Source organism: Sapajus apella, unplaced genomic scaffold (assembly GCF_009761245.1).
Source record: "Sapajus apella isolate SASKATOON/1434 unplaced genomic scaffold, GSC_monkey_1.0 scaffold77, whole genome shotgun sequence".
Lineage (NCBI taxonomy): Eukaryota > Metazoa > Chordata > Mammalia > Primates > Cebidae > Sapajus > Sapajus apella.
This window is the reverse complement of record NW_022437017.1, coordinates 1944179-1967430: the sequence shown is the minus strand read 5'-3', so window position 1 is coordinate 1967430 and position 23252 is coordinate 1944179. Positions and strand designations below refer to the sequence as shown.

At 52.8% G+C, this 23252-nt stretch overlaps 1 protein-coding gene across 1 annotated transcript in view; it reads right to left on the bottom strand.

Moving 5' to 3' along the window:
• Positions 1-665: 665 nt before the first annotated feature.
• The window catches only part of COL5A3 (collagen type V alpha 3 chain), a 49205-nt gene continuing 26618 nt past the window's right edge, over positions 666-23252 (bottom strand). Inside the window, exons 32-67 of the mRNA XM_032251857.1 lie at positions 22244-22297; positions 21303-21347; positions 21011-21064; positions 20853-20897; positions 20178-20231; positions 20023-20076; positions 19554-19607; positions 19322-19429; positions 19082-19171; positions 18769-18822; positions 17629-17736; positions 17400-17507; positions 17264-17317; positions 16267-16320; positions 14026-14133; positions 13897-13950; positions 13646-13699; positions 13484-13537; positions 13297-13350; positions 12650-12757; positions 11133-11186; positions 10898-10951; positions 10552-10605; positions 10267-10320; positions 9973-10080; positions 9747-9800; positions 9170-9223; positions 8882-8989; positions 8513-8566; positions 8393-8428; positions 7587-7640; positions 6791-7001; positions 6580-6692; positions 5024-5092; positions 1754-1993; positions 666-1660 (exon numbers count right to left, since the gene is read on the bottom strand). Of these exons, the coding sequence (XP_032107748.1) occupies positions 1514-1660; positions 1754-1993; positions 5024-5092; positions 6580-6692; positions 6791-7001; positions 7587-7640; positions 8393-8428; positions 8513-8566; positions 8882-8989; positions 9170-9223; positions 9747-9800; positions 9973-10080; positions 10267-10320; positions 10552-10605; positions 10898-10951; positions 11133-11186; positions 12650-12757; positions 13297-13350; positions 13484-13537; positions 13646-13699; positions 13897-13950; positions 14026-14133; positions 16267-16320; positions 17264-17317; positions 17400-17507; positions 17629-17736; positions 18769-18822; positions 19082-19171; positions 19322-19429; positions 19554-19607; positions 20023-20076; positions 20178-20231; positions 20853-20897; positions 21011-21064; positions 21303-21347; positions 22244-22297 (2832 nt within the window). The 3' untranslated portion in view covers positions 666-1513. The remainder of the gene's footprint in view (positions 1661-1753; positions 1994-5023; positions 5093-6579; positions 6693-6790; positions 7002-7586; positions 7641-8392; positions 8429-8512; positions 8567-8881; positions 8990-9169; positions 9224-9746; positions 9801-9972; positions 10081-10266; positions 10321-10551; positions 10606-10897; positions 10952-11132; positions 11187-12649; positions 12758-13296; positions 13351-13483; positions 13538-13645; positions 13700-13896; positions 13951-14025; positions 14134-16266; positions 16321-17263; positions 17318-17399; positions 17508-17628; positions 17737-18768; positions 18823-19081; positions 19172-19321; positions 19430-19553; positions 19608-20022; positions 20077-20177; positions 20232-20852; positions 20898-21010; positions 21065-21302; positions 21348-22243; positions 22298-23252) is intronic.

The window sequence follows — 23252 nt, the reverse complement described above, 5'->3', positions numbered from 1 at the left end:
TAATCTCAGCAGCTCAGGAGCCCTGAGGCAAGGGGATCGCTTGAGGCAGGAGTTTGAGTCCAGCCTGGGCAACAAAGCAAGGCACCATCCTACACATACAGACACACAGACACACACACACACACACACACACACACCAAACAAACAAAATCCCACTGCTGGGTGTGATGGTGCATGTCTGTGGTTCCAGGTACTCAGGAGGCTGAGGAAGGAGGATCACTTGAGTCCAAGAGTTGGAGGCTGCAGTGAGCCAGGATCATGCCCTTGCACTCCAGCCTGGGCAACAAAGTGAGATCCAGTCTCTAAAAATGAGCAAAGGCCAGGCACAGTGGCTCACGCCTGTAATCCCAGCACTTTGGGAGGCCAAGGCAGATGGATCACCTGAGGTCAAGGGTTCAAGACCAGTCTGGCCAACATGGTGAAATCTTGTGTCTACTAAAAATATAAAAAATTAGCTGGGCATGGTAGCAGACCCCAGTAATCCCAGCTTCTAGGGAGGCTGAGGCAGGAGAATTGCTTGAACCCAGGAGGCAGAGGTTACAATGAGCCAAGATCGTGCCACTTGCACTCCAGCCTGGACGACAGGGCGAGACTCTGTCTCAAAAATAAATAAATAAACAAAAATAAAAACAAAAAATTTAAAAAAAGAAACACAGAGACAGAAACACAGTTCATCGGTTTATTCTCAGATTTGAGATGCAAATTATGCCCTATGGCCTGGGGATGGGAGGCCGGGCTTGGGCTGGAATCTCTCATCATATCCCAGCCTTCCCTAAGGAGGAAGCAGATGAAATCTACAACAGGGGTATTTTCCCTTCTAATACAGACCCAGGTATAAATAGGGCAGCACCATTAGGATCCTGATTCACTCCCCAACCATCTTGGTCCCCAAACCACCTGGCATGGCAAGGTGAGCCTGGGGAGGTGGGGAGAACGGGGAGGGGCTTTGCAGAGCTGGGCTGAGGCAGGAGAAGAAATGCACAGCTCAGTCAAGGGAAGTCCCACTTCCCTCTGTAGTCTGACTTCGGTCCTTTCACCATGGAAGTAGAAAGGATCAAAGGGGGTGGGGGGGTCCCAGCCTGGGATCAGGAGACATCCAGTGCTTAACTCTGGGGAGGGGTAGCACCAAAAGGTGTGAAAGGCAGTGACGGAGGAGTGAGGAGGCAGGCATTGGGGAGTGGGGGAGGCATTCGTTCATCAGCTCTGAGTTAGAAGCTTATTGCATGGGAGTTCAAGGGGCGGGGGGGGAGGCTTGGGTGGGAAGGGAGGGGAGAAAGAGCCAGGCTGCAGTTTGCCACCTGAAATGGGGTGGGAGGAGGCTGGACCTTTGGGCCAGGGAAACCCAGCCACCAGTGCCCTGGAAAGGAGAAGGAATGACTGACCGTGATGAGCGAAGTCACATCCCATTGGCTCCAGAGTCACAGGTAACGATAAATAGGGTTGCTTCAAAGCCTCAGCACCAAATGCACCCCATTTTGGGGCTCCTTCATGGTCCCTCCCACCCCAAACACTCTCAGCTGCTGAAGCAGACAGGGCCCAGTTCAAACCCAAACTTCTGGTTCGTCTGGCCAAAGTCAGTGGCCGCCACATCCCACAGGGGCAGAAATCCCGCTCGAGAAGAGCTGAATTCGAAAATGGTCTTTGTCTGTCCTTTCCGGAGCTGTCCACAGAGAAGACAGGGATGGCGAGTTATGGGGAGGGTGGCTGAGGTCTTGCCTCCCCTCTCCAGCGGGCCACTGCCCCACCCTCTTACCCGGCAGCCGTCCTGGGGGACACTGACGGTGGCTGCTGTCGTCTGGTTGAAGGACAGCTCCTCTCCATTGGTGCCAAGGAAGCGGGCGGAGCGGCTGTGGTCACCTGTGGCTTGGTCCAGCCAGGCAGCCGCATTCTGGCAGGAATAGGTGAAGCTCTGGCGAGCTGTGGCACTCAGCAGTTTCAGGAAGTTTAGCTGCACGACATTCACTGGGGATCCGTCAGCATCCACGTAAGAGAACTGGTGGGAGGAGGTCAAGGCAGAGGGGGAAGGGGCTCCATGAGCCTCTATGCTTTCTGCAGAACTGCACCCCCCAATCTCCACCCTCTGGCAGAGCAGCCACCCCTCCCACGTTGCCATCTCGGAGGAGGTCCCTCCAGCCTCCTGGAGATCCCTGGCAGAACTGCAAAAGTCACCCAAGCATCCACCCCATCCCCCTGTCCATCCAGGGGGCCTCCATGCCCACTCCACCTTACCCCCCAAATTTTTTTTATTTCATCCCCCAACCCAACAATTTTTTTTTTTTTTTTTTTTGAGACAGAGTCACGCTCTGTCACCCAGGCTGGAGTGCAATGTTGCTATCTCGGCTCACTGCAACTTCCGCCTCCTGGGTTTAAGCAGTTCTCTGCCTCAGCCTCCCGAGTAGCTGGGATTACAGGCACTTGCCACCATGCCCGGCTAATTTTTGTATTTTTAGTAGAGACAGAGTTTCACCATCTTGGCCAGGCTGGTCTTGAACTCCTGACCTCGTGATCTACCTGTCTCTCAGTTTCCCAAAGTGCTGGGATTACAGGCATGAGCCATTTCAGGGTTTTAACACACTCGTCCCCACCCAGAAGCCACAACTCTACCTCCACTCTTGTGAGCCGCTGGATCTACAGACCTCACTATCTCCTGAACACCCGATTTCTGCCCTGGCCAATATGGCAGCCACGTGTCTAATGACCATGTGGCCTTTGAGCACTTGAAATGTGGTTGATTCAAAGGAGGGAATTTTTTTTTAACTTTATTTAATTTTTTTTTTTTCTTGAGACAGAGTTTCGCTCTTGTTACCCAGGCTGGAGTGCAATGGCGCGATCTCGGCTCACCGCAACCTCCACCTCCTGGGTTCAGGCAATTCTCCTGCCTCAGCCTCCTGAGTAGCTGGGATTACAGGCACGCGCCACCATGCCCAGCTAATTTTTTGTATTTTTAGTAGAGACGGGGTTTCACCATGTCGACCAGGATGGTCTCGATCTCTTGACCTCGTGATCCACCCGCCTCGGCCTCCCAAAGTGCTGGGATTACAGGCTTGAGCCACCGCACCCGGCCGACTTTATTTAATTTTTTTCCTTTTTTTTTGGGTGGAGGTTGGGGTCTCGCTCTTTCACCCAGGGGTGAGTGCACTGGCACAATCCCAGCCCACTGCAGCCTCCCTCTCGTAGCCTCAAGTTATCCTCCCATCTTGGCCTCCCAAGTAGCTGGAACTACAGGTGCACACCACCATGCCTGGCTGGAACTTTTTTTTCTTTTTTTTTTTCCGCTCTGTTGACCAGGCTGAAGTGCACTGGTGTGATCTCAGCTCACTGTAACCTCTACCTCTGGAGTTCAAGCAATTCTCCTGCCTCAGCCTCCTGAGTAGCTGGGACTACAGGCATGCTCCACCACACCCAGCTAATTTTTATATTTTTAGTAGAGACAGGGTTTCACCATGTTGGCCAGGATGGTCTCAATTTCTTGACCTTGTGATGCACCTGCCTCGGCCTCCCAAAGTGCTATGATTACAGGTGTGAGCCACCGTGCCTGGCGAGCCTGGCTGGGGCTTTTTTTCCCAACTTCATTTAATTTTTTTACAAAAAAAATTCATAACTAATGACTGAGCTTCAATCCAGTTATCAGAAAGCTTATGCTTGGAACAACTTGAGTCTGAATCTACTTTTTGAACTGTTGTCAATGGTTTTATGAAATCTAAATATAGATCAAGTATTCCCAATAAAATTTAGCATTCAAATTGTGATGTAAAATCTGCATCAGATTTTGAAGAGCTAATATGAAAAAATACAAAATATCTTACTAATGCTTTTTGTTTGTTTGTTTTGAGGAAGAATCTTGCTCTGTTGCCCAGGCTGGAGTGCAGTGGCATGGTCTCGGCTCACTCTAACCTCCGCCTCCTTGGTTCAAGCAATTCTCCTGCCTCAACCTCCCGAGTAGCTGGAATTACAGGCATGTGCCACCATGCCTGGCTAATTTTTGTATTTTTAGTAAAGATGGGTTTTTACCATGTTGGCCAGGCTGGTCTCAAACTCCTGACCTCAAGTGATCCACCCGCCTTGGCCTCCCAAAGTGCTGGGAATACAGGCAGGAGCCACTGTGTCCAGCTATGTGGCTTTTTCTTCTTCAGATTCACCAGATCCTGTCTTGACTCTGAGCCTTTGCATATGCTATTCCCTCTCCCTGGAACACTTGTTCTTATCCTTCTTAGCTTGCTAACACAATACCTTCTGTTTTTTTGTTTGTTTTTGAGACAGAGTCTTGCTCTGTCACCCAGGCTAGGGTGCAGTGGCATGATCTTTGCTTACTGCCATCTCCGCCTCCTATGTTCAAGCAATTCTCTGCTTCAGCCTCCTAAGCAGTTGGGATTATAGGTGCCTGACACCATGTCCAGCGTTTTTTGTTTTTGTTTTGTTTTTTTTTTTGAGACGGAGTTTCACTCTTGTTGCCCAGGCTGGAGTGCAATGGAGCGATGTCAGCTCACTGCAACCTCCGCCTCCCAGATTCAAGCGATTCTCCTGTCTCAGCCTCCCAAGTAGCTGGGATTACAGGCATGTGCCACCACATCCAGCTAATTTTGTATTTTTAGTAGTAGAGACGGGGTTTCTCCATACTGGTTAGGCTGGTCTTGAACTCCTGACCTCGTGATCCACCTGCCTTGGCCTCCTAAAGTGCTGGGATTACAGGTGTGAGCCACTGCACCCAGCCACACAATGCATTCTTTAGGCTTCAGATGAGCTGTGATCTCTACCAGGAAGGCTTCTGGTCTTTCCAGCACTGCCTCTGAATATCCACCATGCCCTGTGTGTCCCCTGTCCTGCCATCATCGTTCCATATGGCAACTGACTGCCTGTCACACATCCGATGCTGCCGCCACCCCACCTGCAGCCTGCAATCCCTAGGAAGGCAGAGGAGACTCTATCCTGTTCATCTCACCTCTAAGAACCCATCCCTCAACCCCTCACCTGCTGCTTCCCATCCATTCTCATGCCACCCCCACCTCGGCCTCTGGTGACTCACCTTCTTCCCTCGACGGAATGTGCTATACCAGCCTCCAGGCTTTTCCTTGGACCAGGAGGCCAATTTCACCTGGAGGAGAAAGGGGAGGGTCACTGTAGCAGACGCCCTTGGTGCCACCTAGATCCCATCTGCATTTACCTCCTCACACCAAAGGCTGCTGACTGTGACCATGTCAGGATGTTCTCTGGCTCCTGGGACAGATGGGCTCTGCCAGTGCACAATCAGGGAAAGGGGGTTCATGCCCCTGAGGCAGCCCTCACCCAATGACTGATGAGAGTTGGTGGATAAATACCCCAGCTCCCTTGCCTCCTAGGGGGATAACTCTCAGGTGCCAGTGCTACAGTCTCCCAGGGTTCCCCAGTGGGACTGAGCTCTGGGTCCCCAGATGGTACCATTTTATTTTATTTTATTTATTTATTTAATTTAGTTTTGAGACAGGGTCTCACTCTATCACTCAGGCTGAAATGCAGTGACATAATCTTAGCTCACTGCACTTTCAAACTCCTGGGCTCAAGCAATCCTCCCACCGCAGCCTCCTGAATAGCTGGGACTACAGGTGTGCACCACCATGCCCAGCTTTTTAATTTTTTGAGTGTCTTATTCTGTCACCCAGGCTGGAGTGCAGCGGTGTGATCACTGGCTCACTGCAGCCTTGTCCTCCAAAGTTCAAGCCATCCTCTGTCCTCAGCCTCCTAAGTAGCCGGGACAACAGGAATATGCCACCGTGCCTGGATTTTTTTTTTTTTTTTTTTTAAGAGCTGGAGTCTTTCTACGTCACCCAGGCTGGTCTTGAACTCCTGAGTTCAAGTGATCCTCCCACCTCAGCCTCCCAAAGTGCTGGGATTACATGTATGAACCACGGTGCCTAGCCCCAGCCTCTCCCTTTAGGCTAGTAGAAGGTAAGCAGGAGAATGAAGAGGAGGCCCTCAGATGTTAGCAGTTGTTTAGGGATCAAGGCCTACACTCCAGGCCCAGGAAGTGGGAAGTCCAAGCTTGTCTAAATTCCCATGCACTGGGCATCTCACCTCCCACTAAACCAGGGGATGATAGACCATTTAAACATAACAACGTGAGCTGGGTGAGGTGGCTCAAACCTGTAATCTCAGCACTTTGGGAGGCCGAAATGGGCGGATCACTTGAGGCCAGGAGTTTGAGACCAGTCCCACCAACACGGTGAAACCCCGCCTCTACTAAAAAATACAATACAAAAATGAACTGGGTGTGGTGGCAGGCGCCTGGACAATTTTTTAATTTTTGTAGAAACGGGGTTTTGCCATGTTGCTCAGGCTGGTCTCGAACTCCTGAGTCAAGCAATCCACCCGCCTCAGCCTCCCAAAATGCTGGGATTATAGGCCTATGCCACCACACTGGCCTGATTCTTTTTCTTTTTGATCCTCTGCTGTAGTCTTAGCTCTTGAGACAGGACTTGATATACAGTAAGTGCTCAATAAATGTCAGTTGAAGGAAGGATACCATCACAGACAAGGTGAGGGTGGGTGTGAGGAACAGGGAACAGCTGTTCTTGGGGGAGGGGATGAGAGGTTTGGGGCACTCACGATCTCAAACTTCTTGTCGGGATAGAGGCAGGTCTCTCCTCCCGCCGTGAAGTTGCAAAAAACCCTGAAGGAGTCCCGTGCGCAGCCCTGGTTGGGGTCAATCCAGTATTCCCCTGCCGCAGAGCCAAGCAGGGTGGGTGAGTCCGGGTGGACCCGACGGACCCCACCCCCAACCCCATCCCATCCCAGTGGCGGGGCAACCGGACCTCACCATCAGGCAGGTGCGGGTGGTTGCGGTGCAGCTCGTGGCACACGAGGCCCGGGCGCTCCGCGGTGCCGGGAGGACGCTGCAGCTGCTCCAACTCCAAGCTCAGCGACGTGAGCGAGGCCAGCACCTCCTCCAGGCCGCCCTCCACGAATGGGAGCGGGGCTGGGACCGAGCGCCGGCGCCTGCGCAGCCCGTGCAGCTCGGCAGGGGGACCCTGGGCGTGGGGGATGGGGACCGAGGAGAAGGGAGGGGAGATGGGGGAGGGACAGACGGGAGAAAGAGACAGGCAGAGATGAAGGGGCAGAGAGACGCAGATGAGAAAGAGGAGGGAGAGATAAACAAGGGGCAGAGACAGAGAAAGAGAGAAGCAGACAGGGAGAGACACACAGGAAAGAGACAGATTCAGAGACGGGGAGAAGCCAGATTGCAAGAGGACAAAATAGAAAACCGCAAGAAAAGCAGACACAGAGGGAGACAGAGCAGGAAAGAGAAGAGATGAAATAGTGGCGCAAGGGAGCCAGAGACAGGTAAAGGAGATGGAGAGATGGGAAGGGAGAGATGGGGTCCGAGAGAGAAGACCCAGGTCAGAGCCCCCATGGGTGTCCCCTTAAACCCCCCTCCCAGCCCAGACCTTCCTTGGTGTTTTGCAGGGAACTGCCCTCTTCACCTACATCCCATGAACACCAGTGTGTGCCTGGCCCAGTGCTGGGCACAGAAGGACCCTCTGGGGACACCCAGATACAGTCCTTGCTCTCCCCCCAGGCCTTGGCGCTCAGCCCCCTCTCCCTGGGGAACTCACAGGGGGACCTGGGGGGCCTGCAGGTCCGGTGTCTCCACGGGGGCCCATGGAACCCTGTAGGGAGAAGTCACTTGGAGGGTGAGCTCTGTGGAGACCCTTCCCACCAACACACACACACACACACACACACACACACACACACACAGCCTTGGGGAAAGGACATAAAGTTTTCAGTACTATAAGACACAAAATTTCTTTCCTTCCTTTCTCCCTTCCCCTTTCTCCCTTCCCCTTCCCCTTCCCCTTCCTTCCTTCTTGGCTGGAGTGCAATGGCACAGTCTCGGCTCTCTGCAACCTCTGCCTCCTGGGTTCAAGCGATTCTCCTGCCTCAGCCTCCTGAGTAGCTGGAATTACAGGCGCCCACCAGGATGCCCAGCTAATTTTTGTATTTTTAGTAGAGACAGGGTTTCACCAGGTTGGCCAGGCTGGTCTCTAACTCCTGACCTCGTGATCAGCCCGCCTCAACCTCCCAAAGTGCTGGGATTACAGGTGTAAGCCACCATGCCCAGCCACAAATTTTCATGTTTTAATGTCTCTGAAATCAGCATCTTAACATCTTTGGCAAGTCATCGTTTACTTGACAGAACTGTTTTCTTTCCTAGCAGTTTATAAAATAATGGTACATCTTATAATTGATGGCATTTTGGATCTGATGAAATACAACAGTAGGTGTTGAATAAATATTTGTCAAAGGCACGATGGCATGAATAAAGAAAGAAATGAAGGCAGAGGCGTGGAGGATTCGCATGCAGTAGAGGGGATGGGAGCTGGGCTGCAACAAGCCCAGGGAAGCAGGGTGTACTCACCGGAGACCCCTTTGAGCCTTTCTGTCCCAGAGGGCCCTGTGGGGCACAGACAGGGAGAGCTGAGGTCCTGGCCTGGTCTGCCATAGTGACCTCATCCCACAAGATTCCCTTCATACTCACCACCATGCCTGGGGGCCCAGGGTGGCCCAGAGAGCCGATGGGACCAGGGGGACCCTTGGGAAAGGACATCAGGGTCAGTATTGGTGGGGTACACCCTATTGCCCTTACAGATCCCCCAGACAAGCCTTCAATCCCATCCAAGGAAGACCCAAACCCTAGGCAAGCCTCCAATTCCCCAACAGAGAGACCTCAAACCCCAGACGCGGCCTCCAACTTGCCAGTTTCCAGATACAGCCCCCTATTTTCCCCAGACACACCCTTATTAATTCAGACCCACATTTCCCAGACCCCATACCCACAATCTCCCGACAGGTCCTCCACCCACCCCTCCTTCAAACATATTTCTCCCACTCCGGGCAGAACACTCACAGGGTCTCCCTTGGGGCCAGGAGGTCCCTGCACGCCTGGCAACCCCTGATCTCCTTTCTCACCAGCTTCCCCCGAGGGGCCAATGAGACCAATCAATCCAATGTGGCCCTGGAGGACAAAAGAGGCACAGACAGGGGAGGACATGGGAGGATGCAGGAGATTTTTCTCCTAGAGCCTTAGGGTGATAAGTTTGGGAACAGGGGATGCCCTAATCTCCCAGCCCCTGGCCAGGGAGGGAGGGAAAGAGGGGAGGAGATGGGGAAGAGAATAATGGAATGATATTCTTACCTTTTCCCCCTTGGGGCCAGCATCTCCCTTCAGCCCTGGGAGGCCAGAGGGCCCCTGGGAGGAGAGCAATTGTCAGTGAGGGATTCTCAAATGTGAATGCTCAAGGTCTGTGTGGGTGGCTGGGGGATGGTCACATGGGAAATTATGCACATTTCAAATGGGAATGATCAGGGATGGAGTCAAAGAATGGTCAGTGTAGGCCAAGGTGGGATGATGAGAGCCAATGAGAGGTTGATTGGAGGATGGACAATGTGAGTGGTCAGTGGCCAAGGTCAGCATGAGTGCTCAGTGTAGACCATCAAGGTGGAGGGTCGGTGTGCTCAGTGTAGGCCATCAAGGTGGAGGGTCGGTGTGCTCAGTGTAGACCATCAAGGTGGAGTGTTAGAGCAGACAGTTATAGAGACCAGCAGTGTAGACCATCAGGGTGGAAGGTCAGAGCAGAAAGTTAGTAGACACAGACAGTATGGACATTCAGATGGTCAGTGAGGGTCAGCCTGCACCAGTGCTCACTAGGTGGTCACTGGGTGCCCAGATTGGTCCTCAGAGCCAGGACCACAGGGATAAGCAAGTCTCTTACCAGGGGGCCGGGAGGGCCCATCCGTCCAGGCGATCCCAGGAGGCCTGGTTCACCCTGAGGATGAAACAGAACATGGATGGGCTGCACCCTGCCAGAACCCAGTGTGGAGCCCCCCGCACCATGTACCAGGGGCAGCCCCTCCAGATGGTGATGGGATCACAACCTGGGAGCAGGCGGGGGGAGGGGCTGGACCCACCCTGTCCCACCCCTGCTCCACCCCACTCACCACAGGGCCGGGGATCCCTCGAAGACCTTCGGGTCCCACACGTCCAGGAGGCCCTTGAGCCCCCATTGGACCTGTCCTCCCTGGGGGCCCGTCAGGACCTGGCTCTCCCTGAAATGGACACAGGCAAGAGGGGGACAGAGTCAGAGGATTCCTGCCTCATGATCCACAGCCAGATACCACCCAGGACCCAGAAAGAGTGGGTGCCTGGGGTGGTCACAGGTCCACCCTCAACTGGTGGCCCCACTATTGGCCTAGGATAGCACAGGGACCCTTCCCCTTTTCAGAGGGACTCACCTTGGCACCTTTCTCCCCTTCTCTGCCTTCTCGACCCATGCGGCCTGAAGGACCCTGGGAAGGGAAAGACAGTGAGGGGAGGTTAGGGGCTGACTGAGGGTCTGAGGGGTGACTGGGGGCTGTGGGGTGAGTGGGGGCTGTGGGTGTGTGGGGATCTGTAAGGTGAGTGGGGTCTGTAAGGTAAGTGGGGGCTGTGGGTGAGTGGAGTCTGTGGGTGAGTGGGGTCTGTAAGGTGAGTGGGGGCTGTGGGTAAGTCAGGGATCCAGGAGGTGGTTCATCACTTACCCTCTTGCCGGGGGGCCCAGGGGCGCCGGGTTCCCCAGAAGCTCCAGGCGGGCCCTGGAGGAGACAAGGACACCAGCTGTGGTCTCAGCTAATGTTGTTTGAGCCTCACTGTTTTAGGACGCCTTGGACCAGAGGACAGCCTTCCGTAGGCATCACCCCAGCACCGGGCACTCCCACCTCCCACCTGCTCCCTCAAGCTGTTCACATTCCTGGGGGTCCCCAGAGAGGTGAAGCAGGAGCATCTGCAGGAGCCTTGGGTACCCCACTAGCTCACTCCCCTGCCCCCCAATTTACTCAGCTCCCCAACCCCCCCTCCCAGCATCACACCCTCTGTTTCCCCACTCACCGGCCCCCCAACGTCACCAGGGTCTCCCTTCTCCCCTGGGGAACCGTCTATGCCCTGCATAGGGGGAAGACAGAGTTGGGTGGGGTGATGAGGGTACATGAGAATTTGGGGTGGGGCTTGGAGGCAAACGAAGGTTATTTGTTCCACTGTCAGTGCCCAGGTCTGTGGGGGTGGGGAGATGGGGACACAATCCGGAAACATGCCAGGATTGGGGAGGGGAGGGGGTCACACTCACTGAAACTCCAGGGTCTCCTGGGGGCCCTAGATCTCCAGGGAGCCCTGTGGGGCCCTAGAACACAGAATGATTAATAATCACATCTCTGAATTGTTGAGCAATCACGCATTTATGAAACGGATCAACTGTATCCAGGAACAGTTTGCTTTCTGGGAACACATTCGTGAGCAAAACATAAAATCCCTGGCCTGGTAGAGCAAACATTCTCCCATTTCACGGGTGCAGGCTCTGAGCTAAGAATGCTGCATGCATGGTCTCACTGCAGCCTCCTCACAGCCTCCCAGCTCGGGACTCACAGAGAAAACTGGGCATTCACTTGTCCATCCATTCATTCATTCATTTATGCATCCATATACTCAGAGAAGGGACATTCCGAACGATGAGACTCGAGTGGAGGTCCCACCGATGTTAAAGCCCCTCCCTGACCTCCACCCACCCCAAACCCTACTGTGGTGGCAAAAGGGTCTCAACCTTCACCTCAACACCAAATCCCACATCCACTCCCAATGTGACCGAATTCAACCTTCACCTTTACAACAGTGTTAGAATGATTCGCTGTGAAATCAACCTTCATGCCATACAATGATGTATAAGCACTGTACATATATGTTTCTTTGGTGTGTATGTGTGTGTATTTTTTTTTAGTAGAGACGGGGTTTCACCATATTGGCCAGGCTGGTCTTGAACTCCCGACCTTGTGATCTGCCTGCCTCGGCCTCCAAAAGTGCTGGGATTACAGGTGTGAGCCACCGTGTCCGGCCATTTCTGTTTCGTTCACACATTTATTCACTAATTCACTCATCCATGCATCCATCCATCCATCCATTCACTCATCTATTCAGTAATTTTGTTCACTTATGCATCTGTCCATTCATTCAGTCATCATTCACTCATTCACTCACTCATTTGTCCATTTGGCCACTCATGTATTCATCCATTCATTCACATTCATGCATCCATTAATTTACTTGTTCTTAATTTATTCATTCATTCATTCACTCATTTATTCATAAGCATTTATTTATTTGCATATTCATCCATCCACTGATTTATTGACTTGTCCATTCATTAATTCACTAATTCATCCATTCATCCATTTATTTATTGAGACGGAGTCTCGCTCTGTTGTCCAGGCTGGAGTGCAGTGGCACAATCTCAGCTCACTGCAACCTCTGCCTCCCCAGTTCAAGCATTTCTCCTGCCTCAGCCTCCCGAGTAGCTGGGACTACAGGCACATCCCGCCATGCCTGGATAAGTTTTGTATCTCTTTTAGTTGAGACAGGGTTTCACCATATTGGCCAGGCTGGTCTTGAACTCCTGACCTTGTGATCCACCCGCCTTGGCCTCCCAAAGTGCTGGGATTACAGGTGTGAGACACCGAGCCTGGCCACTTGTTTATTAATCCATCCATCCATGTTCTGGGGGTTGCTCATGAAATCAGTAAAAAATTTGGGAGAGCTTCAAGCACACTCAAGCGCCCCCTCACATGTCTGCCTCCACTTCCCCCTAGGGCTCACCATGTTCCCTTTGGCTCCATCCTCTCCAGGGGGACCTTTCTTGCCTGGGGGTCCAGCAGCTCCAGATGGGCCTGAGTCCCCCTTTTCACCAATGTCTCCTTTGGGCCCCTTGACAGAAACAGGTCAGAGGTCAGAGTGGCCTGGACTGTCCAGGGATCAAGGATTAGCATACTTGGATTCAGGCATCGGGGTGGTCTGGGACTTTTCTGGGGTCAGGGTTCAGAGTAGACTAGGCTGTCCAAGGATCAAAGGTCAGAAGGAGCTAGCTATGACAGTGAAAGGTCAGGATGGTATAGGTGCCCACTGGTTATGTGCAAGGTTGACCTAGCCCATGTGCTGCCCTTGAATGAATTAGAAGAGGGGTCCCCTCTGGGCAACTCATCCTCAAGTCAGGACTCATGACTCAGATTTGAGCCCTCACCTATCCTCTGGGCCATGCAGTCTTGTGCAGCGTGCAACCTGCAGAACTGTACATAGCAGCCCTGTCTGAGACCTTCCACATGTCCTTCCTCAAGGTAATCAGGGATGCCCACAGGACAGGGGTGAGTGGATGACTTTTGACTGCACAGAGATCAAGGTGGCCCAAGATGCCCGGGGTCAGGGGTTCCCTGAGATGAGTGCAGGGACCACATCACATAGTCACTCACCGGGATGCCCGGGGCTCCTGGAGGCCCTGGGTCTCCAGCCTCCCCTGGCTCACCCTGCAAGAGGCAAAGTGAGGATGGGGAGAGGTCCCATCCTAGCAGACAGGGAGGGGCTCCCCAGAATGGCCCTGCCCCTCAGGACTGGATTTGCCTCTTCCCCCCTGTGCAGCCCCTGCTTTCCACCACTCACCTTCTCACCCACGGCGCCTGGCTGACCAACTCCTCCAGGCAGCCCTGGAATGCCCTGGAGAGACAGCAAGGGGTAGGAGTGGGACTATGGAATTCCAACATCTTCTTACTAGGAAATGGGTGCCCCATCTCTGAGCCATCTTGGCCTCCCAAGAGTTCTCACCTCTGATCCACTGGGGCCTTGGGGTCCCCGAGGACCTGGAGCTCCATGGGGACCCTGTGGAAGGGTCAGAATAGTATCCAGTGACCCCATGGCCCCCAAAAGGCCACGGTGACCACAGATACCACTCTCGATGCTGGTTACCCTTGAGGACCTTAAAATGACAATGTCCCTCAAATGAATCTAATGCCTCCCCCAACCCTGTAACGCCACCATCCTCTCCCCACCCCCAACCTTTCCCTGGGAGTGCGTACCATGGACCCAACGTCTCCAACCTCCCCTTTTTCTCCAGGAGGGCCTGGTAGCCCCTGTGGAACAAAGAAGCAAGATTGGGGCACCAGGTAGGGAGACTCAGAGGTGCCACCCCAAACCCAGACACCTACCTGCAATCCAGGAGGGCCAATCACCCCCACAAAGCCTCTGACTCCATCATCTCCTTTCTGCCCAAAGAGGCCTGGGGGTCCCCGGCGCCCCTGAGCCCCATCTGCTCCCTGGAAGAACACAGACAGGGTCATATTTAGGATCTGGGTCAGGGATTAGTGCAGAATGAGGCTCAAGGGTCAGGACTGAGGTTAAGGGTCAGAGTCAGGGTTCAGGTTAAGTTTAGGGAGGGTCAGGGTTGAGTTTGGAGTTGGGGTCCAGGTTAAGGAACAGGGCTTGGGAATGAAGTCAAGGGTTGAGTCAAGGTGTTAAACAGTGAGTTGGATGTGCAGTTGAGGTTCAGTTCACGGGCAGAGTTCAAATGGGGTTGAGATAGGATTTAGCGTTGGGTTTAAGGTTGGGGCCAGGCCAGGCGCGGTGGCTCAAGCCTGTAATCCCAGCACTTTGGGAGGCCGAGGCGGGTGGATCACGAGGTCAAGAGATCGAGACCATCCTGGTCAACATGGTGAAACCCCGTCTCTACTAAAACTACAAAAAATTAGCTGGGCATGGTGGCGCGTGCCTGTAATCCCAGCTACTCAGGAGGCTGAGGCAGGAGAATTGCTTGAACCCAGGAGGCGGAGGTTGCGGTGAGCCGAGATCGCGCCATTGCACTCCAGCCTGGGTAACATGAGTGAAACTCCGTCTCAAAAAAAAAAAAAAAAAAAAAAAAGGTTGGGGCCAGGGTCATATTCAAAGTTTGAGTTCAGGTCTGGGGTCAGCATCGGAAGCGTGGGTCAGAGTCAGGGTTAAAAATAGGGCTGTATGTTCCTATAGTATGGTAATAAACTAAAAGGACAGGTCTGGGTCATGGCTTGTTTAAGAGATTTGTTTGGTTGGTTGTTTTTGTTTGTTTCGTTTTGTTTTAAGGAGTCTCACTCTGTCATCCAGGCTGGAGTGCAGTGACATGATCTTGGCTCACTGCAACCTCTACCTCCCCGATTCAAGCAGTTCTCCTGCTTCAGCCTCCCGAGTAGCTGGGATTACAAGCATGTGCCACCCATGCCTGTTTTTTAGATGGGTGGAGTGCAGTGGTGCAATCTTGGCTCACTGCAGTCTCTGCCTCCTGGATTCAAGCAATTCTCCTATTACGGCCTCCTGAGTAGCTGGGATTATAGGCGCCTGCCACCAAGTCCGACTAATTTTTTTGTATGTTTAGTAGAGATGGGGTTTCACTATTTTTTTTTTTTTTTTTTTTGAGACGGAGTTTCGCTCTTGTTACCCAGGCTGGAGTGCAATGGCACGATCTCGGCTCACCGCAACCTCCGCCTCCTGGGTTCAGGCAATTCTCCTGCCTCAGCCTCCTGAGTAGCTGGGATTACAGGCACGCACCACCATGCCCAGCTAATTTTTTGTAGTTTTAGTAGAGACGGGGTTTCACCATGTTGACCAGGATGGTCTCAATCTCTTGACCTCGTGATCCACCCACCTCAGCCTCCCAAAGTGCTGGGATTACAGGCTTGAGCCACCGCGCCCGGCCTGGGGTTTCACTATTTGGCCAGGCTGGTCTCGAACTCCTGACCTCAGGTGATCCACCTGCCTTGGCCTCCGAAAGTGCTGGGATTACAGGCAGGAGCCACCATGCCTGGCCGAAGATAAGGTTTGAGTAGGACTGAGGTTAAGGTCATGAGCAGAGTTGAGGCGGGGCTAAAATGGGGTTCAGAGCTGGGTTTAGGTTGGAACTGAGTCCAATTGTAGGGTTGAATTCACATTGGGCATCAATATAGAGGGGCAGATTAAGGTTGAGGATGAGGTTGAGACTGAGTCAGACTCTGGGGGTGAGTTCACATTGGGTGTTGGTATTGAGGGAGCACATGGTTGGGTTGGGATTGACCCAGATTCTGGGGTTAAGTTCACATGGGGTGTTGGTATTGAGAAGAAGACATGGTTCGGTTGGGATTGACTCTGACTCTGGGGGTGAGTTCATATTGGGTGTTGGTACGAAAGGAAGACACGGTTGGGTTGGGACTGAATCAGATTCTGGGGGTGACTTCATATTGGGTGTTGGTATTGAGGAGAAGACATGGTTGGGTTAGGATTGAGTCAGATTCTGGGGTTGAGTTCACACTGGGTGTCAGCATTTGGGGAGGACCAGGGTTGGGTTTGGGGTTTCGATTGAGTCAGTGTGTTTCCACTGTCATTTGCTCCCAGTATCCCTTCCCATCAAGGATCCAGAGAAGGACAACAAAGCTGTGAGCACTCACTGGGGGACCTGGATGTCCTGCAGGACCCCGTATCCCTGCTGGTCCAGGTGGGCCCTGGGAGAACAGGAAACAGAATAAAAAACTCCCTCAGGTGTAAGATCAGAGAGGGCACTGGATATATCAATCGCCACCTCCCTACCCATACCCCTTTATGAGAACAACTTCCCCCACCCGGCAGCAACAGCTGCATCCCCCCAAATCCTGTCTTCTCAGCCATCAGCTAATGGGACCAGAGACAGACGTCTGTCCTAAGCCCAGCCCTGGCCATCAGGACCTTTCCCCACAAGTTCTACCAAGACCAGGGATGAAGCTGGCTCAGTGATGGGGGACACTGGAGCTGACATTCTGGGGGGAAGTTGGGAATCAGATGCCTCAGTGCCTGCCATGTGGAGTCACAGGCAGAGAGAAGGACGTGTCACTAAGAAGGGAGAAGGAGGCCGGGCGCAGTGGCTCAAGCCTGTAATCCCAGCACTTTGGGAGGCCAAGGCGGGTGGATCACGAGGTCAAGAGATCGAGACCATCCTGGTCAACACGGTGAAACCCCGTCTCTACTAAAAATACAAAACATTAGCTGGGCATGGTGGTGCGTGCCTGTAATCCCAGCTACTCAGGAGGTTGAGGCAGGAGAATTGCCTGAACCCAGGAGGCGGAAGTTGCGGTGAGCCGAGATCGCGCCATTGCACTCCAGCCTGGGTAACAAGAGCGAAACTCCATCAAAAAAAAAAAAAAAAAGAAGGGAGAAGGAGGTCACCCCCACCCCAGTGCCTTTCCAGTTCTTCGGGAGCCCCAGCTATCCTTATCCAGTCTACAGTTGGGTTCTGTGGCCCCACTGCTCCAGGCAGCTCAAGTACCTTTTGTTGCATGTAGGTGTCAAGATGGTGCCTGGGAAGGCAGAACACTCCATGGCCTCTCCTACCCCATAATGATCTCCACATCCCTGACCTCCTCTCTCTTCTGCTACCTGCCCCACCCCACCTCACTGGGGATCTCCACTCACCGCATCTCCTTTATCGCCTTTGATCCCCTTGTGACCAGGGGCGCCGACGTCCCCCTGCAGAGGAAATGGGATGAAGGACCCAGCTTCCGTTCACCCTCATCCTCCCCTGGACCATTCCTCTCTGTGAACCACTCACCTTGTCCCCTTCCTCGCCAGAAGGCCCAGCAGCTCCAGGGGGTCCCAGAGGCCCTAGGGGCCCTGGGATCCCATCTTTGCCAGTGGGGCCAGGGGGGCCACGTTCTCCCTGTTGTGGGGAATGGAAAGGGGGATGTCAGGGCAGGAATGTCCTGCAGGAGCCCATTCCTGGGATGTGGCCGGGCCAGACCCTGAGGGGGCCCTAGGAATGGGATGGGCAGGTCACTTACTGGGGACCCCTTCTCGCCTGCAGGCCCAATGGGGCCTTGGTTGCCACTTTGGCCAGGAAGTCCAATGCCTCCTGCTGGGCCCAGAGGACCCCGCTCACCAGGGGAGCCCTGAAAACAGAGGTGACAGGTCAAGAATAATACCAGTAGTAGCCCTCCTTTATAGAGGGTTTTTAAGCCACCAGGTACTGAGTTCTGCGATTATCAAGACGGTATCTAACTTGTTCCCTTCCTGCAGCAGCCAGAGGTGCCTGTGAGCATGTGAGGGGCAGGGCACGTTCTTCTCCTGCTCAAGAACACTCCATGGCTCCCATATCACTTAGAGCAAAAGCCAAAGTCCTCCTGGCAGCCCATACACACACACACATACACATATACACACACATGCACACACACACACATACACACACACACATAAATACACATATATATGTATTTATATACATATATACACACATATGTATTTATATACACATATATACATACACACAAATATGTATGTATTTACATGTGTATGTATGTGCGTATACTTGTATATATATGTTTATGTATGTATTGGTAAAGACAGGGTCTGGCTATGTTACCCAGGCTGGTCTCAAACTCCTGGGCTCAAGCAATCCTCCATCCTCAGCCTCCCAAAGCGCTGGGGTTACAAGCATGAGCCACCACGCCTGGCCCAAGAAAAAGGGTTTTTATATGTTGGTGGCCAACATACAGGTAAGTATTTGTTGGATAAATCATCTCATTGAGGCTTGTGATCATACATGAGATGAGGCTTCTCATCATGGCTATTTTACAGACAAGGAAACTGAGGCTTGCCAAGGAATACAATTGCCCAGCCAGTGAGCAACAGAACTGATCTCGGCTCACTGCAACCTCTACTGCCCAGGTTCAAGAGATTCTCCTGCCTCAGCCTCCAGAGTAGCTCGGATTACAGGCATCCACCACCATGTCCGGCTAATTTTTGTATTTTGAGTAGAAACAGGTTTCCACCATGTTGGTCAGGCTGGTCTCGAACTCCTGACCTCAAGTGATCCACCCACCTTGGTCTCCATCATGGGTTTTATCATGACAATGTCAAGCTTCCAAGACACCTTGAGTCCCTCCACCCTGCCCCCACCCAGCACATAGGGCTATACTTACATTGGCCCCGACGGGCCCTGGGGGTCCCTTGTCACCCTTCAAACCAGTAGGTCCCTGAAGGAGAAGAAAATTCACAGTCAAGAGACTCCCAACGGTGTCCCCAAGTCCTGTCTTCCTCTAGGGGGAGCTCACAGTCCCCACCCCTCTCCTGGGACTGGACACTGAGCTTTGAGGGGTCTGCCTGTCAGTTCCCGCCACCGTCTTTTTTCTTTCATCATTTCCCCTACTCCAAATGCCATTCCCCCAACCCCCTGCAGCCCCCTATCCTTTCCTTCTCTAAGGGACATGCAAGAGGGTCTCCAAAGATACTTACCGGGTCCCCAGGGGCCCCCTTGGGGCCAGGAAAGCCCCTGGGTCCAGCTGGCCCTTCCTTCCCAAGGGGTCCTGGTGGTCCCAGTTCCCCCTGTGGAAGTGGAAAGGAAGGAAGTCAAGCTCCAGGGAGGGGCTGTCTCCTTCTAGTCTGTGACTCAGGGCCCCTCCCCCACGAGACTGATTCTGAGCCCTTGGTTGATCTTGGATGTTCAGCCAAAATCTCCAGTAGACAGTGTCTCACCTTGGCTCCCTCTTTGCCTTCCAGGCCAGGAAGACCTTGTTCACCAGGAGGTCCAGGGGGACCCGGAGGCCCCCTTTCACCCAGAGGTCCCACTTCTCCTGTCTTTCCCTGGTGAGGAAGAAGGCTCCTCTTGAGTGAGGGTGGCCTGGGGGAGATGCTCAGGTGTCCAGCTTCCTTCTAAACATCCCCCAACTGGTACAAAACAAGGGAAGTTTAAGGAGTCCACGCTGACCTGAGGGCCCAAGACACCAGCTGGTCCAGGCGGGCCTGTCTGACCTTGGAAGCCCTAGAGAGAAAGATTAAATGGGGCGGGGGGGAATGTTACATGGGGAAGGGATGGGGGAGGGGAAGACAAATAGGATGGGGAATCTGGCCAGGCGCAGCGGCTCATGCCTGTAATCGCAGCACTTTGGAAAGTCGAGGTAGGTGGGGCCACTTGAAGCCAAGAGTTCGAGACGAGCCTGGCCAACATGATGGAGCCCCGTCTCTACTAAAAATACCAAAAATAGCCAGGCGTGGTGGCATACTCCTGTAGTCCCACTCGGGAGGCTGAGGCAGGAGAATTGCTTGAATCCCGGAGGCACAGGTTGCAGTGAGCTGAGATCGCCCTACTGCACTCTAGCCTGAGCAACAGAGCGAGACTCCGTCCCATTAAAAAAAAAAAAAAAAAAAAAGGAATCAAAGGTTGAGGGGTTACTCACCAATTCTCCTCTCTGTCCAGGGTGCCCTGGTCGTCCATCTTTACCTTGGTGACCCTGGGGGGTGAGGTAGGAAAGAGTTGGGGCACAGATACAAGGCTTCCTCCCTTCCCACATCCTCCACCCACCCAACCCACAATGAGGGTGACATCACTCACAGGGGGGCCTTTTGGCCCGGGGAATCCTGGAGGGCCTTGCAGACCAGGGAGGCCCTGAAATGGAGCCGAAGTCATTATCTCATCCTCCTGCCTGACTGCCCACTCCCTGAGCCTGACACAGCAACAACAGGAGCCAGCACATACTGAGTGCTTACTGCATGCCAGGCACAAGGCAGGGCATTCTCCACACAGCAAGTCATTGTATTCACTACTGCAGCCCTTTAGAGTGGAGACTAAGGTTACTTCCATTTTACAGAGGAGAAAACTAAGGTACAGAGAGGTTAACTGGCTTGCCCAATGTCACACAGTAGGTGAGTGGCAGAGCCAGGATTTGAACTCATGGCTCTGACTTCAGAGGCTGTGCTCCTTCTTTTTTCTTTTTTTAATGATGGAGTCTTGCTCTGTCACCCAAGTTGGAGTGCAGTGGTGTGATCATAGCTCACTGCAGCTTCCAACTCCTGGGCTCAAGTGATGCTCTCTTCTTAGCCTCCAGAGTAGCTGGGACTACAGGCAGGCACCACCACACCCAATGAAGCTGTGGTCTTCCCACTGCATTATAATGTCTCTTCATCTCCTGGGCTTGTCCTCCACTCAGAATCTCTCTCTATCTCTCTTTCTCTCTCTCTCTCTCTCACACACACACACACACACACATACACACACACACACACTCACCTTTTCTCCAGGGATCCCAGGGGCCCCGTCCTGGCCCACATCGCCCTAGGACAGAGTGAATGAGACTCAGGCCCCAGAACAAACTCAACTGGGAAAAACTGGGAGGGACTAGCTGAGCCTGGGGCATGGGGGGCCTTGATCGCCCACCCATCCCATACCTTGGGGCCTGGTTGCCCTGTGGCACCTGGTTGCCCCCTCTCTCCACGGGAGCCCTGAGCAAAAAAAAAAAAAAAAAAAAAGGCAAAGATCAGATGTGAGGGGTTAGGGGAGCATGGGAGATGGGACCGAGTCTTCCAGGTCCCCTCCCCTTGTGACTCCCTCTCCCACCCCACCAGGGTCATTGATGTAACCGAAACCCTTTCCCTGCCCACTGACGATCCCTCCACCACCTCTCCTTCCCAGCCCTGTCCCGAAGTCCCAGCAGGGTAGGGGCACTCTCTATTTTCTTACTGGTGGTCCCCGCTCTCCTTCCAGCCCTGGCTGTCCTGCCTTTCCCTGAAAATAAATTGTAAGAGAGAAAGCAGAAGAGAATTAGAGTGCAAAGGCATGACACAAACACAAAATGGCACCTAGTCACAGACCCAGAAAGGTGTCTGCCACACATTTATTCACAAGACTTTCAGTCATACACATACACACAAATACAACTTATACTCACAACCATGCAAAGATCAACACACAATTACAACTATCATTGCATCTACAGAGTCCAAATGTGCAAGCATGTTTGCCCACACAGACATATATTTATCACAGCTGTGCAGTATGCATACATGATTGCATGCAATCATGGCAGGCATTTGGCAACCCACAGCCTGAAGATGAGATACAGATCTCATCAAGCAATAGATCTTTTGCGCACATGTATACCCACTGTAAACACATGCATGCCTGGATTCATCTGAGGACCTTGTCCTGGTAAGCAGAGCAGCATACATACACTCATGTACATATATACAATGTTCATTAACGCTGTTACAATACACACATAGCAACACAAATACAACATATGCCTGTATACACATCACTCAGTGTGCACAGAAGCACACACATGTGTATACACCGGTCCTTTCACGTGTGTACAAGCTTCTTGCACACATTTATGCCCACCATCATGCTCTTGTTTGCCCAGGCACAGGCCTGCAGGCTGCAGTACCCAAACCCTGTCTGATCTATATTGAAAGACACATGAAACACACATACACGTACTTACAGTCATATTTACAGTAATACCATGTGTGGTCACCTACATGTCACACATTGCATATAATAGCATGTGTGCACACAAGTGCTTCCAGGCATAGACACAGACACCCATCATCGGGCACATCCACACATGCTGTTCCCCTTGGACAAGTTCGCCCCTCTCCCTTACCCCGGTCATGACTCACCGACTTCCCTTTCTCTCCTATGGGTCCCAGGGGCCCGGGAAATCCAATGGATCCCTGAGTGAAGAGAATTAGAAAGAAGACTTGAGGGTGAAGAGTGAGTGGTGCATGGAATTGACCCTTCATATCGTCCTTTGGGGCATTTCCAGGTCACTGATTCCAGAAGCTTCCTTGGTCTCTAGCCCCAGTCTCCTCCAAGGCAGCCCTCTTCTCTTCTCTCCCTTCCTCTCCTCCCTTCTCATTTCACTCCAGCAAAACTGGCCTCCTAGATATTCCTTGAGCACAGCAGTATGTTCCTGCCTCAGGGCCTTTGCACTGGCTGCTCTCTTTGCCTGAAATGCTCTTCTCCTAGGTCTCCACACAGTCAGCCACTCCTGACCATTTAGGTCTCATTCAGATGTCACCTCCTGAGAATGCCTTTCTTCCGCCATCCTGACTTTCACACATTGCCCAAGTCACCCTCTGTCTGTCACATCGTGCTATTTTGTTTTCCCAAGAACTCTTGCATTGAAATGACTCTTATTCACTTACTCATTCAATGCCTGTTTTCCTTCACTGGGACATAGCTCACTGGTCTTACTCCCCACTGCCTGGCACACAGTGAGTGCTTTTTAATATTTGCTAACTGACTCCAGTCCATGCTGGAGGAACCTTCCCTCCACTTGGGGGAAGACATCAGAGACTCTGATATCCTCTCACACTCCCCACTGTGCAGACTGAGTTCAGATTAGAAAAGAGATTTGCTGCTGGGCGCGGTGGCTCAAGCCTGTAATCCCAGCACTTTGGGAGGCCGAGGCGGGTGGATCACGAGGTCAAGAGATCAAGACCATCCTGGTCAACACGGTGAAACCCCATCTCTACTAAAACTACAAAAAATTAGCTGGGCATGGTGGCGCGTGCCTGTAGTCCCAGCTACTCAGGAGGCTGAGGCAGGAGAATTGCCTGAACCCAGGAGGCGGAGGTTGCGGTGAGCCGAGATCGTGCCATTGCACTCCAGCCTGGGTAACAAGAG